The sequence below is a fragment of the Schistosoma haematobium genome, chromosome 1 (genome assembly GCF_000699445.3).
Source record: "Schistosoma haematobium chromosome 1, whole genome shotgun sequence".
Classification (NCBI taxonomy): Eukaryota; Metazoa; Platyhelminthes; class Trematoda; order Strigeidida; family Schistosomatidae; genus Schistosoma; species Schistosoma haematobium.
Window position 1 is genome coordinate 64,787,514 of NC_067196.1, and position 13,498 is coordinate 64,801,011.

At 34.3% G+C, this 13,498-nt stretch overlaps 1 protein-coding gene across 1 annotated transcript in view; it reads left to right on the forward strand.

Annotated features, from left to right (window-relative positions):
* COL4A1_3 (collagen, type IV, alpha) overlaps nucleotides 1-13,498 on the forward strand; it is a gene marked incomplete at both ends in the record, with an annotated part of 40,768 nt that overhangs the window by 15,047 nt on the left and 12,223 nt on the right. The window contains 9 exons of the mRNA XM_051218557.1: nucleotides 673-735; nucleotides 2,616-2,768; nucleotides 3,295-3,388; nucleotides 5,817-5,942; nucleotides 7,598-7,747; nucleotides 7,857-8,182; nucleotides 9,800-9,997; nucleotides 11,532-11,700; nucleotides 12,546-12,650. Of these exons, the coding sequence (XP_051074822.1) occupies nucleotides 673-735; nucleotides 2,616-2,768; nucleotides 3,295-3,388; nucleotides 5,817-5,942; nucleotides 7,598-7,747; nucleotides 7,857-8,182; nucleotides 9,800-9,997; nucleotides 11,532-11,700; nucleotides 12,546-12,650 (1,384 nt within the window). The remainder of the gene's footprint in view (nucleotides 1-672; nucleotides 736-2,615; nucleotides 2,769-3,294; nucleotides 3,389-5,816; nucleotides 5,943-7,597; nucleotides 7,748-7,856; nucleotides 8,183-9,799; nucleotides 9,998-11,531; nucleotides 11,701-12,545; nucleotides 12,651-13,498) is intronic.

A 13,498-nucleotide genomic window follows, 5' to 3' on the forward strand; every position in this document is an offset into this window, starting at 1 on the left:
TTACTACACACACCTTCACACAGATATATTCATTATTGTTGTACTTTGGATGTATATTTTATGCATTTACGTATTGAACCTGATAGACTTAACTGTCTGTGAACTGTTTGCTTTTTATGCTTCCTACTTTTGAAACTAGTAAAATGCAAATGATTTACGACTCCATATTAAGCTACACGAATGCAAAATGAAACAGGAGTTAGTTTTTTCAAAAGTAAGTGGTAAAAATAGCTTTCCCCTTTAGAGAAACGAAACTGGGAAAAATACGCGTTATTTTTGGATAACCTTTAAAAAATTCATTCATTATAATATGATATTAAGAACAAACATAAAATTCCTTGGTTTAATCCTTTAAGGAGTGGTAGGTGCGCATTCCTGAATTTCATTAATAGTAAGTAGCTGGTTATCTAGTCAAACCAACTCAGTGTATTGGCTGCTCAGTAATAAAGAAGCGTTATCAGTAAGAACGGTGAGAAATTAAATATTAAGCCAAAATATATTAATGAAGAAAATCACTAGTATATAGCCTCGTTGACATAATCAGCGTCAATTATTTTACTAAGTAATTCTGATCAATATCTAACGAATAATCATGTATTAAACAAATATAGACGTTAATGTTCAAGATAAAATACTTACAGTAAATAATTTTTATTTTTTATTTTTTGTTAGGGCAGTCCAGGAATAAATGGCGTGCCTGGAACTCCAGGTCCTGTAGGTGATGAAGGTGCAATGGTAAGTGTTTCCTTCTTTTGAATAAGAGATTTCAAGTTTTTTCTCTTTTTTCCTCAGTTAATAATCATCAGTGAAAATGTCATTCAAGGTCTTATTAGGATAAATCGTAAGCAACATTAAGTATGTGACATTAACGAGGTGTCTACACAAGCGGTTACAAAGGCTAACTCAGCCAAATTAAAGGATCAATGTATCAATTAGACTTTAAGATCAAATCCTATTGATAGTTCAACTTAAATTGGGAACTTCGGTTAGACCGATCCAAATGGAAGGTTTGCTAAAACATTTACGATTATGATTTATGGTTGCGTAACGTTTGAATTGGACATGGAGAAATCCTATCTATTAGAGTGTCCAAACAACTATTGAATTTTAACACTTCTATTAGTTTTTATTGAGTAACAGTATCATGTTGGTTGTGATAAACATTACTCATCTATGGATAAAGAAACATCTATAAACCCATACGATCCTATAGATACACAATATGAGGCGATAACAAGCTATATTGATTAAATCTATACTCAGTTATAGAAACCCAACAATCACAATGTGTTTCGACGTAATTTGTAACCGTTTTTATGATCTACATTAATATAACTTTTATTAAAATAAAATTGTTACGGATATTCCGGCATTCTAAAGTGTGATTTATCATGTTAAAATTTGATTTATTTATCTTTTCGATTAGTTATAAATAAATTACCATCCATGTCAGATTAAACCAGGAAATAAGTAAATGACATCTACAAAATAAACTATTGCAACTGAAAGAAACATTACATCCGACAAAGTAGGTGCTCTCTTGATCTTCGTCTGCATGAACAACAACTAGTTGTCAAACGTCATGATTTATATTTGTTCATGTCAATTGTGGACACACATTCGATTAGAAAAATAGTGGGTTTTTTGACAGAGGTAATATGAAGATCAGAGAGATTTTAGTAGTTTGATATTATGGCTAATCAACAAACAATAAACACGTCGAAATCGATTCAAATTATCAACTAATTAGACAAGTAATGAACAAATAGAGAGTCAGGAATCAGGTTAGAGAAAGAGATTGAGAAAATCAAGATAAATATCTAGACAATAACAGAATAAGTCAACAATAACCAATCAGGATCAATGTTGACAGGTCAAGGTGTCAATCATATGTGAAGAAATTCAAATAACTTACCTCTACCTGAAATTTGTGCTGATAATGTTGTTCACCATAACATTGTAAACTTCACTACTTAACCATCCAGTTGAGAGAATGAAACTTCACTAAAAGCAAAGGAAGGGCATTTGCAAAACTTTAGATGAGTGTTGGAATTTAGTAAATTTTACTCTAGGTATTTATAAATAATCAACAATATTTGAAAGTGATTCAGAGTTTCTCATGGTTGCTGAGTTTTCATATTTACTCATCGCGAACTGACATTAACTAAATACTTTCTGTGAAAATTCTTGTGAAAAATCAGTAATATATGGGGCCATCCCAATTTTACGGAGATGAGCAATCACTAATAGCATAAAATGAGGATAGTGCCATTTAACAAATTGATTTTATTCAAAATGTGGACACTGAATTTAGATTCCCTGGGGAAACTGGAGGTCATGGCTTCATACCTTTATGAAGGTGTAGATATTCATTAGTGAGTAGTCCCAAATGTAGCAAACATCAGTTAACCAGTCTTTTGCTATATTTTTTCTTTCGCCTGACATTAGTCAGTGACGAAAATTTTCTGTAAGTTATAATTATTTCTAAAAAAAACGTCTTGGTAAATTACATGTATTCACAAATACCAATCGGTGACAACCGGGTTTTCCTGAAAATAACTGTTTAGAATTCAGAGATAGTTTATTAAATAATGTATTTTCTTCTTTTAACGCAGGGGAAATTTGGAAAACCTGGTGCACCTGGTATACCTGGACCACCTGGAAGATTAGGCCAAGATGGCCTACCTGGACCTCCTGGACCAGCTGGTTTTCCTGGACCTAAAGGCGACAAAGGATATCCAGGGACTCAGGGACCTAAAGGTGAAAAGGTTGGTAGCAAGTTATTTTATGGGATTTAATGTATAAATATAAATTGTTTTTGTATTTTGTGAAATTATTATTATTATTACCACATAAGTCTCCATGCAGAGGAACTCAAATGTTTGATCGGCAATCCCATGTTTGACCATTATTAAAAGATGAAGCTATCATCTAGTTTACTGTACTATAGAAAAAGTGAGATAAGCATATTGAATACCCAACTTAATATACATTTCTCTAATTCAGTGATGCAATTGATACTTGTGAGTTTACATAACCAGTATGTCTAGTGAATGTATTAAAATGAGTAAAACAGTTGCATAACTTGATGAAATATTGTACTAAATAATTCAAGTAACAAGTATATATGCATACAGTTTCGACATATTGTGGCTTTAGTAAGAACACATATTCATATTTGATAATGATTAGGATCTGTACATACTGACTGATACACGAATGAGTAAAATACCTGATAAACACCTCATTAAAATAAATCTAAATTATTTTCAACTTGAACTAATGTAATTTTAGGGTGTAAAAGGTGAAACAACTGATGTGGACGCAATGCCTGGACCAGATGGAGATATTGGTGAACCAGGAGTAAAAGGTGATCGTGGTGATCCAGGTAAGAAATTTTCATTGAAACAATCTTTATTTATCAGATCATATATGATTAATCAAACTCAAATAATTCTGTGACTATCGGGACTAGCTAACAAAAATTCTGCAATTTCATGTATACAAATTAGTGTTGTTAATCTAAGTAAATCAACATTTACGAAACATCATTGAAATCATGAACCAAAAATTTACGTTACCACTGGAAACCTGGATGTACTAAGTGACCAATTCGTCCTAGTACGGGATTCTTCAACATCATGTGCCAACGATTTCACACACGCAACCCGTCCCAAGGCCCATCGGCATAGCGCGTGAATACCTAACCCCAAGCCCACCGGACAGCAATCCAATGGTGTTAATGTCTAATATCAACCAATCCATGACATGACCAAATTATTTTCCATTGTTATTAGTGGGTAACTGTCTCTCACCCATCAGAACTCAGGAACATCCCTCTAGAAGCTAGTCACTAGTGAACACATCATAATTACTAACATTGAGTTGTGGTGATTGTTGAATTTCATAGAAACCATGAACCAATCTAAGTCAAACCAATGGACTTCTACTCAGTGCTCTAGAGATTAGGCGTTCGCTCAAGTGATCAAAGATCCTAGGTTGGAATTCTGCACGCGAGGTCGTGAATGAGCATACCAGGATGAAATGACCGTCTAGTGCTTCCAGATTTCCGATCGTGGTTTAACTTAGATCGGTTCATGATTTCAAAGTCAAAGTCACCAATTTCTAGAACACAATACTAACATTCATAAAGTAAATATTGAGGTTTTGAGATAAAATGTCTTGGTAATGATTTTTTCCGATCGCTTTTCTTTTTTTAAACTAAAAAGACAATTATCTATTAACTTCAAATGATTAATTAAATTTCATGAGGTATTTTTAAATAACACTAAGTAAGTGATCATGGTGTGCGTTATAAATGGTATCAGATAATTCTAAAAGATCATTAGATAAAACATAATATATATGTACTTATCTCAGTATGGATTAATGATCATTTATTATTATAATTAGCGTGTAAATTAAACTACTGTACTCCCTTATTATCAAAGACAGTCATGCATAGAATTTTAATTAGAAACATTCTAAATACTTGGTTCAGATTTTCCATAATAATAACAGATTATATTCCAAACATTGTTAATATGTAAATATTACAGACAAGGATTATGAATGAAACCATGTTAAATCAAACACTTTGGATATTTTATGTGTAGAATTTAACATTTAACTCTTTTAAGTAATAAAACTAAATATTATTTAAAGAAAAATTAGAACAAAGTGTTCTCTGTTAATTTCCACTTTTCAGTAGTTGCTGAATAAATAATAATTGATATAGATATCCAAGTATTATTTGTTCGATAATTGAATTTATTAGTCAATTGAAGCTAGACTACCATGGAAAACCATGAAGTATTGGATGGCCGTTTCATCCTAGTATGGGACTCCTCAGCAGTGTGCATCCTTGATCCCGTCCTGTCCCACAAAATCCCCTTCTGATAGTAAACATCATGTGTTCACTAGTGACTGGCTTCAAGAGGTATTTCCTGGGGTTTTAGTGAGAAGCCGTGACCAATGGAGTTCAATCAGGTCTGTTGTGAGATAGTAACTCACTGAAGACAATGATGAACGGTGGCTCAATTTCGTGGATTAGTTGAATTTAGACATTAAAACCGTTGGATTCCGACTCAGTGGTCTAGAGGTTAAACATTCGCTCACGAGACTGATAGATCCTCGGTTCGAATCTCGCGGGGCGGGGTCGTGGATGCGCACTGATGAGAGGTCCCATACTAGGACGAAACGGCCGTCCAGAGCTTCCGGGTAGTCCAGCTCCAATTGACTCATGATCTTAACTATTGAAATCACTACAATCTCCACAAAACCCCTTCTGTTACAAAGAATTGTCATTACAATCTAACTTTATTTGAAAAAAATCGTTAAAAGCATAAGATCACTTACACAACTGTTTCTTTCTTGTTAATATATTATTTTGAATTACTTAATAGATTAAAGTTTACATAATGATTACATGGTAGAATTAAAATTATATCAGAGTAATATAAAATGAGTAAATTAAAAATAGATCTATCACCATGAGGTGAACGTACCACTCAGTCGATAGAGTGATGGTTATCGTCCTTAACTCATAATATATGTGAATTCAAGTGATCACGTGGAATATAATATATTTGTGAATATGCTAGTACCATCACTATTCTAGACTTTTCAGTGTAAATGAGAGTTAGATCTAGAATCTCTAAAATTATTTCAGATTGATAAATTACGTGACAATATGGACAATAAAAATGTAAATACACTGACAACTAAAACATGTATTAAAGTACAATAGTTTTGATCGCTCTATGATTACTATATTTTTTTGGTAAGAAAATTTTATTCTCATATTTATTTCATAGGCCCTTATGGACCAAGAGGTTTACCCGGTGGACGTGGACCACGAGGAGACCCTGGACCTAAGGGTGATCCAGGTCCTGGATATGCACAAGTTATTATAGGTGAACCAGGAAGGAAAGGGGAAAAGGGTAAGAAATCTGTGGCAGTCAAATATTATTGTTGCAATAACTAAATTATTTTAACTATTTAACTATTAAAACCTCATGAAATGTTTAAGTGATTGCCTATTTTATCCCCTTCCAGTTGCTTTCCATAGTAGTTCCTTCTCCATTGAGTAGATCATGAAAGGTCTGGAACTTATTGCTGAGGACTATCTTGAATTTGTTGAGTTTGTCAGTATCCCAAAGAAAAGCCGTATTAAACTTCTGTGATATTGTCCGCCCCGTTGTCCAGTACTTCTTGAGTTTCAATTTCATCTTGACGACCAGCAAGTGATGATCTGATGCTATATCAGCTCCTCTCTTGGTTCTCATGTCCTCCATCATCCTCCTGAACTTTTTGTTGATGCAGGTATGGTCGATTTGGTTTTGCGTAGTGTGATCCGGTGAAGTCCATATGATGTTGTGAATGCGCTTATGCGGGAATATAGTTCCACCCATGACCAGTTTATTGAATGCACATCGGTTTGTTAACCTCTCACAATTTTCGTTCCTTTCTCCCAGTCCGTGTCGTCCATTCCAACCTTGGCATTGAAATCTCCCATCAGAATGGTCAGGTCCTTTGTTGGACACTTCTCGACGATTGACTGCAGCCTATCGTAGAATTGATCTTTAGCGTCTTCATTGTAGTCGTTGGTAAGCGCATAGCATTGAATGACGTTCATTGAAATGCCCTCTCTCTTTGTTTTGAAGCAGGCTTTGATGATCCCTGATCCATGAGATTCCCATCCTATAAATACATTTTGTGCTTGTTTGGACAGCATCAATGCAACTCCTTGTGTATATGGGGCATTTTCTTCTTCATGACCAGAGCATAACAGAAGCTCCCCTGAAGCTAGTCGTTGTTGTCCAACTTGAGTCCAATGCGTTTCACTGATCCCAAGTACCTCTAGGTTGTATCTCCTCATTTCTGTAGCAATTTGGAAGACTCTCCCAGTCTCCTATATTGTACGAGCATTCCATGTACCTACATTAATGATTACTCTGGTTGTTAGAAGGGGTATCAGCATCGTGACTTCCGAAGGAACTCGGCTTTTATCATGAAGCGTTATAACTCTTCTAAATGAAGACCTGACTCCCAGGGCAGAATTCAAATGGTTTGAATTATTTTTTCCGCAATGGGATCGCTAACCCCACGCCCAACCCTCCTCCTTTATCCGGGCTTGGGACCGGCAGTAGCCCTCAGAGGGGCTCCAGGCAGAGTTGAATTTCGTATTTAATTGTGGTGTTTTAATGGTCAGAAAGAATACTGTAATGTGGTTTCTTTTGTATCATAATATTTCATTCGTTTAACAGTATAAAGGGTAATCGGCTAGTTTGTCAAATGAAGACATGATATGTACATCTACTACAGTTTTATCTTGAAAGCACATTTATACATACTTTGAAGTGTATGTTGATTATTTGGATCATATTTACACGTATCATAATTACTGTGTTGAAATTGTACTCCGTAATGGCAGTATATGTGTTAAAAAAATCAAAATACAGTTAGTAAAAAGTCTGCTTAATTGACAACAGCTTTGTATTACGACGTTAAACCATTCTCACTACTTAAATAGTATTACCCTAAATAGGCAGTTGTATGTTTCAGACTCAATAGCTTTATGTATAAATTATTTTAGGTCTCCCAGGATTAGATGGAAAACGTGGAAAGACGGGACGACCTGGAATTCCTGGAATGAAAGGCGAAAAAGGTTTCCCTGGTCGAGAGGTATATGGAAGGAAAGGCGAAAAGGGTTCACGTGGATTTCCAGGACCCATTGGACCACCTGGTTAGTTATTTAGATTCACGTTTTGTACATGACATAATGTTGGAAAACTAACTTTATGAATGTTTTTAACATGTTTTCAAATGAATTAATTTTCCTTCATCTTTTGTAGGTGATCGGGGAGCTACAGGTCTACCAGGTCCTATTGGTGACCAAGGGGAAATAGGCCCTAGTATTGACGGTCCTCCCGGGCCTAAAGGAGTTAAAGGTCAACCTGGTTTACCAGGTATACGTGGACGTGAGGGTGATCCTGGTCCTGTTGGAGAAAAAGGGGACTGCATTGTGTGTCCAGATGGAAGACCTGGTTTACAAGGGCCAAAAGGTTTTCGAGGTCAACCTGGAGTCCCTGGTGAACCAGGCTTGGATGGCTCTCCAGGACAAAAGGGATTACCTGGAGCCCAGGGACGAGATGGTCTTGTTGGGGTGCCTGGTCAAAAGGCATGTAATTTATTTTTGATGACATGAATTGGAATTTTCGTATTTCTAATGAGTCAGCATGTGAGCATTTCGGTACATATTTGGTACATGATAAATATTTCAAGATCAACTGACTGAGTTAATCTTATTGTTTGTTTAAAATAATATATGTTAGCTCAGTAAATTATTGACGGAAATGCATTTAAATGAAGTTTACATGTTTACCCGACTTACTAATACTTAAGTGAGACACCGAGAAAGGATTCGCAGTGAACGTATTATTCACTTTAAGTAGCCTACTGTTTTGGTGATACATCATGAAAATGATTGATCACATAATATTCTTGTTGTTCCGTTGTACTATTTAAACTTGGATTAATTTTGATTTGGTTATTTATTCTCTGAAGAAGTGGCTTAGACTGAGTCATGAAACGTCAGAAAATCTAATTTTTCTACTCATTGGGATATTACAAATATACTATTTATTTATAATAATCTACCCAATGCTCAGTCTATTCGAAATTATCAAGTTAAACCTTGGTAATGATACCTACATAATCATGAACTCTTTACAGTTATGGAAATTCAGCTTATTGAGGAAAAGATTGAAAGGGTTCATCATGTAATCAACCAAAGGGAACATATCCAAACTATTGTCAAAATGAATAAAGAAAATGATTAGGATTTGTAGTAAATAAAAAATAACAATGAAGTAGTGGTGAAGGTATGATAGACCTATAATAAAGTAAAAACTTGAATAGCTATAGTTGGTGGAGGGGGAATTACATACTTTCGACATTATGTTGTGAATAATAAGATCATTTAGAATAATTCCTATAAAATAGACATGACAATGCAGCTAAAATAGACAATGGTGTCAATGTACTTAGGCGTAAGTAAATGTAGAGGATGAGGAATGTTTGTAAGGTTTATGAGTCAATAATAAACATTATTGTGAAGATTCAAAGCATAATGTTCAATATCCAAGGTAGTGCTAAATGTAGTAAAACCTCTTTTCGAAATGAATAATCATTTCTTTTGAATAGCTTACCGTTTTTTAATATGGCAGTCACTTGGGAAGCCATAATTGGGTCTATTATATGTCCTGTACTTACGATATTTAGGCAGTCTAAGTGTGGTGTGTCACTTATTTCGACAGTTATAAATAGTATGTAACACCAATTGGAAGTTGAAACCCTGGCAGCAGAAGGATAAGAAGATCAAGTTGAAAAGAAAACAGAAACGGAAACAAAGTAATTAAGACTTGGAAGAATTATGCAGAATGTGAAAGACAAATAATGTAATTTTGCAAATACAGTATTTAATGTATGATTCATATATTCTGCCAAGAGATTCTGTAATTATGTGCTAATATGTATCTGGTCATCCTAAGTGTTCGGTCATTACATAAGGACACTAATCATCTAATTCTGTTGTGAAACTGCGGATTATGTATCCATGATAATTGGCAATCACTGTTTTCTTTCCTGAAAATAGCACATTTACAAATCAAATATAAAATGCGTGTTAACATTTTTTGAAAGTTGATAAATCTTTTTCATCTAGTTAGCTTTGTGGATGCTCATTTAACGAAATTCGATTTAGAGTGTCATTTTAAAGTTTATTTTATTTTAATAGGGTGAGAAAGGTGAACGTGGAAATGATGGTTCACGTGGACCCAAAGGCGAACCGGGTCCTGTTGAAATAGTAAATGTCACTGTACCAGAAGCTCCACGTGGTGATGTTGGTCGTCCTGGTCGTGCTGGAGTAGTCGGTGAACAAGGTCCGAAAGGTTTTCCTGGTCCTAAAGGCTTGCCTGGGCCAGAAGGTCCTAAGGTAAGGCGTCGACGCTATCAAGCTTAGTCATGTGGCTAGGATGTCTTAGATGCGAATGATCAGATTTATGCTCACACTTCGTTATTTTACTGTTAAGGGTTGTTCTATTCCTATGGCTGTTTATTTATTACTAATACAAGTCTGATTCAAAGAATAATGTAGTAAATTTTGGATTAAGTAAATGATTAATAAATCATCAAGTCTGACTTCATACTGTTATGATATGACATCTATGCTCAGAATATTCAGTGAAGTTGCCATCCTCATCCTAGGCCTCAAATATCTCCCAATAGAGCCTACGGTGCTTAGGATTTCCTGAATGCTACTTTCTAAAGTGCAGACATTCTACCACATTTATTACTGTAGGTCAAAACTGAGTTGTAGACTTTATACAAACACTAGTCAATATTTGAACGGAAAGTTTGACAGAAACCGGGCGCCGAGTGTATAGAAGACATTGTTTTGGAAATTGTGTTTGAAATAATCTCAGCAATCAAGACTTGAACAGTAATTGGATAAGCACTTAGTATAGATTTGATTTGGTTGCTGAACACGATATATTCTTTAATAAATTTGCCCTTGATTATTACCTTGAAGAAGCCCATACAAGTTTGCTCGACGAAACTTTGGAATCACTTTAATTTAATCCCTGAGCTTATTTCAAACACAACTTTCACAAATAGTGAATCGTAGACTGATAAAAAACATTTTTATCCAGATAACCACACTTGTTCATGTTGTAACGTTTGCCCGGTTAATATATCACGTGTTAAGGTAACCAATCAGAACACGACATATACAATCTTCATACTGTCACAACACTAACGTGTTGACTGGTATAAGCAGCATACAGTCCTTATTGATCCTCTCCCTGCCTAGGCCTGCTTATTGAGTCCAGAACCTCAATAACAGCTTCAACTGTATGAATCGTATATTTCAAACATACCTGGTTTTATATACAAGCCAGCCAGACAACATCATATCATAAAATAGAAAATAATAATTGTACAAGATCAAGCCAAAAAGTGGCTGTGATCGTGTAAGACTGTAATTAATAAAAATGGGTATAACTTGAGTAAATCCCATAATAATAGTCTTTAGGTCAAAATAAAGCTTATGATAAGAGAAATATCATTATACATAATCTGGCTACTCAGCAGTTATACATAAGAATGTATATATAATATTAGTCCATTCGTAACTCTCAGAAGTTACTCATAATTTGATCTTCGCTAGGATATAGCAGTTCATACTGCATCATAGCACCTTGGTTGCATATGGTAATAAGGCGAATAATGTGAGAGGAGTGATTGATTAATTTCTAATTAGACTGTATTTGGTCTCTGAAAATAAATGAAAAATTTATAACATAATACTTTTACTCTGTACATTTGAATTTTATTTATGAAGCTTAATCCATTATAGTCATTCAGTATACTCATAAGTATAATCAACAATGATGTACTCAGGTGATTTTTTGAACCATCAAGATCAATAACTTTTAATTTCTATCTCGAACATTTTGTTCATAAAGGGCGATGGTGGACTACCAGGGTTACCAGGATTTAGTGGAACAGTAGGAAAGCCTGGAAGACGTGGTGAACCAGGTCGTGATGGAATTGTATTCGATGCACAAAAAGGAGCTCCGGGTATTCCTGGCAGAGATGGCATTAAGGGTGAGAAAGGAGAAAAAGGAGACAGAGGCAAGTAAATTTTAACACGCATGAATTAACCGATTCCCATGATATATATATATATATATTCGGTAGTCAATTGGATCTTTTCCTATTACCAAGTAATAACTGTACATATTACCTTTAAAACGACAGTTTAATTTATGAAATAATGGAGAAGACTTTTAGCTCCAGCGAGTGCTTTTAGTGACGTCGCATTTTGTTGGATAGATGGTTGAATTGGAAAAATTGTGTTGTTATTCCGAACAACATTATCAGCGTCTAATGAACCTGGAAACCAGTTTTATAATTAATCCACCAGTTCTAAATATCTCAGTTTTGGTGGCCTTGTTTGTGATTGATTGTCATCACATGTTTTGCAATATTTTTATTTCACACTTTCATTGACTGTCTCATAGGTTTACCTCTACCTATACGAGTGATTAAACTTTTCAATATGGATTGACAAACCGCGTCAATGTAGACATGTTTATCGACTGACTATTGATGTGGCATCGATGGTATTTTTAGGATCTTCACTGTCCAAAATCTCGATGTTAACCTAAACAACTTCTTGTCTGTTTTGACTGAATGCACTAAATATTATCTTGTTTCCTTGTTAGTCTATGTTAACATTGTCCCATATAGTGTTTCTCCTAGTCGGTACAATTTCTTTCGCAAATGACATTATACTTCCTCAGCTGATTTGTCCTTCGGATTCCATAAGTTTTGTAATGATCTCAGAGATGTTTTTTTCACATCATATGACTTTCTGATTTCCCAGTATAGTCTAAATTAAAGTACAGAAAAATCAAAATCAGTTTTTATAGAAATATTATATCACATTCTTATTTGCATATTGCTCCTTTATTTAGGAATGGATAATATTGTTGATCAACTATTCGAGTATGTTAAAGGTGAAACCGGTCCAAAAGGATACCCAGGGGATAAAGGATTATCAGGATTCCCAGGAGAAAAAGGTACTTCTTTCTTGGCATAATTTTCAAATTGAATATTGATTCTCAGTTACGTAATCCTATGATTGAGTTTATACTAAGTGATTGTATAGATGAGTTGATAGCTGAATAGTTTATTAATAAACCATTTACACAAATGCACAGTATTACACATCTCTCAGAGCAATAAATTGATTCACTGTTATGTTTTAATTTCTATTACCGTTTGCTTACTAATTTTATACATCTAGCAATACAAAAATTTAGAAGAGAAGAATGAAACTGTCTCTTTAATTAACGTATAACCATAATGCCGAAGATATGCTTCACTTCACTTACTAATAACTTTACAACTAACCACAATATTTACCTCACATATACTGAACGATCAGTGATTAAGAAAATCTGATGTTCAAATGTTATTCCTTTTTATATTGTAAACTTCACTGATATTGCCTCATTGTCTTATAACACAATAGTTCGTATCATTAGTACTATTTTTAGAATAACAATCTTTTCACTTATTACTAAATGTTTAGCATTGATGTGATTCTGTATGCCAACAATAAGATTAAATGCTTGATTTTTATGTTTAATTATATACCATTACGTAAGTTCGTTAATTAGTGCATACTTTCAAATGTCTCATTAAAACAAAAATGCTAAACTAACGACGATTGTGTAATAGTTCTGGTCAATCAGTTTGTAATTTGTGAGTACATTTCAAACAATGTGGTTTTAACGTAAAATGATCAAAAAATTGACTTTTATCAATGATGTATATTACCAAGTTTTGTCATATTCTAGAAATCAGAACAGCCAATAATAATTGACTAGAAAGTGCAGAAGACAATAATTTACGATGAATATCA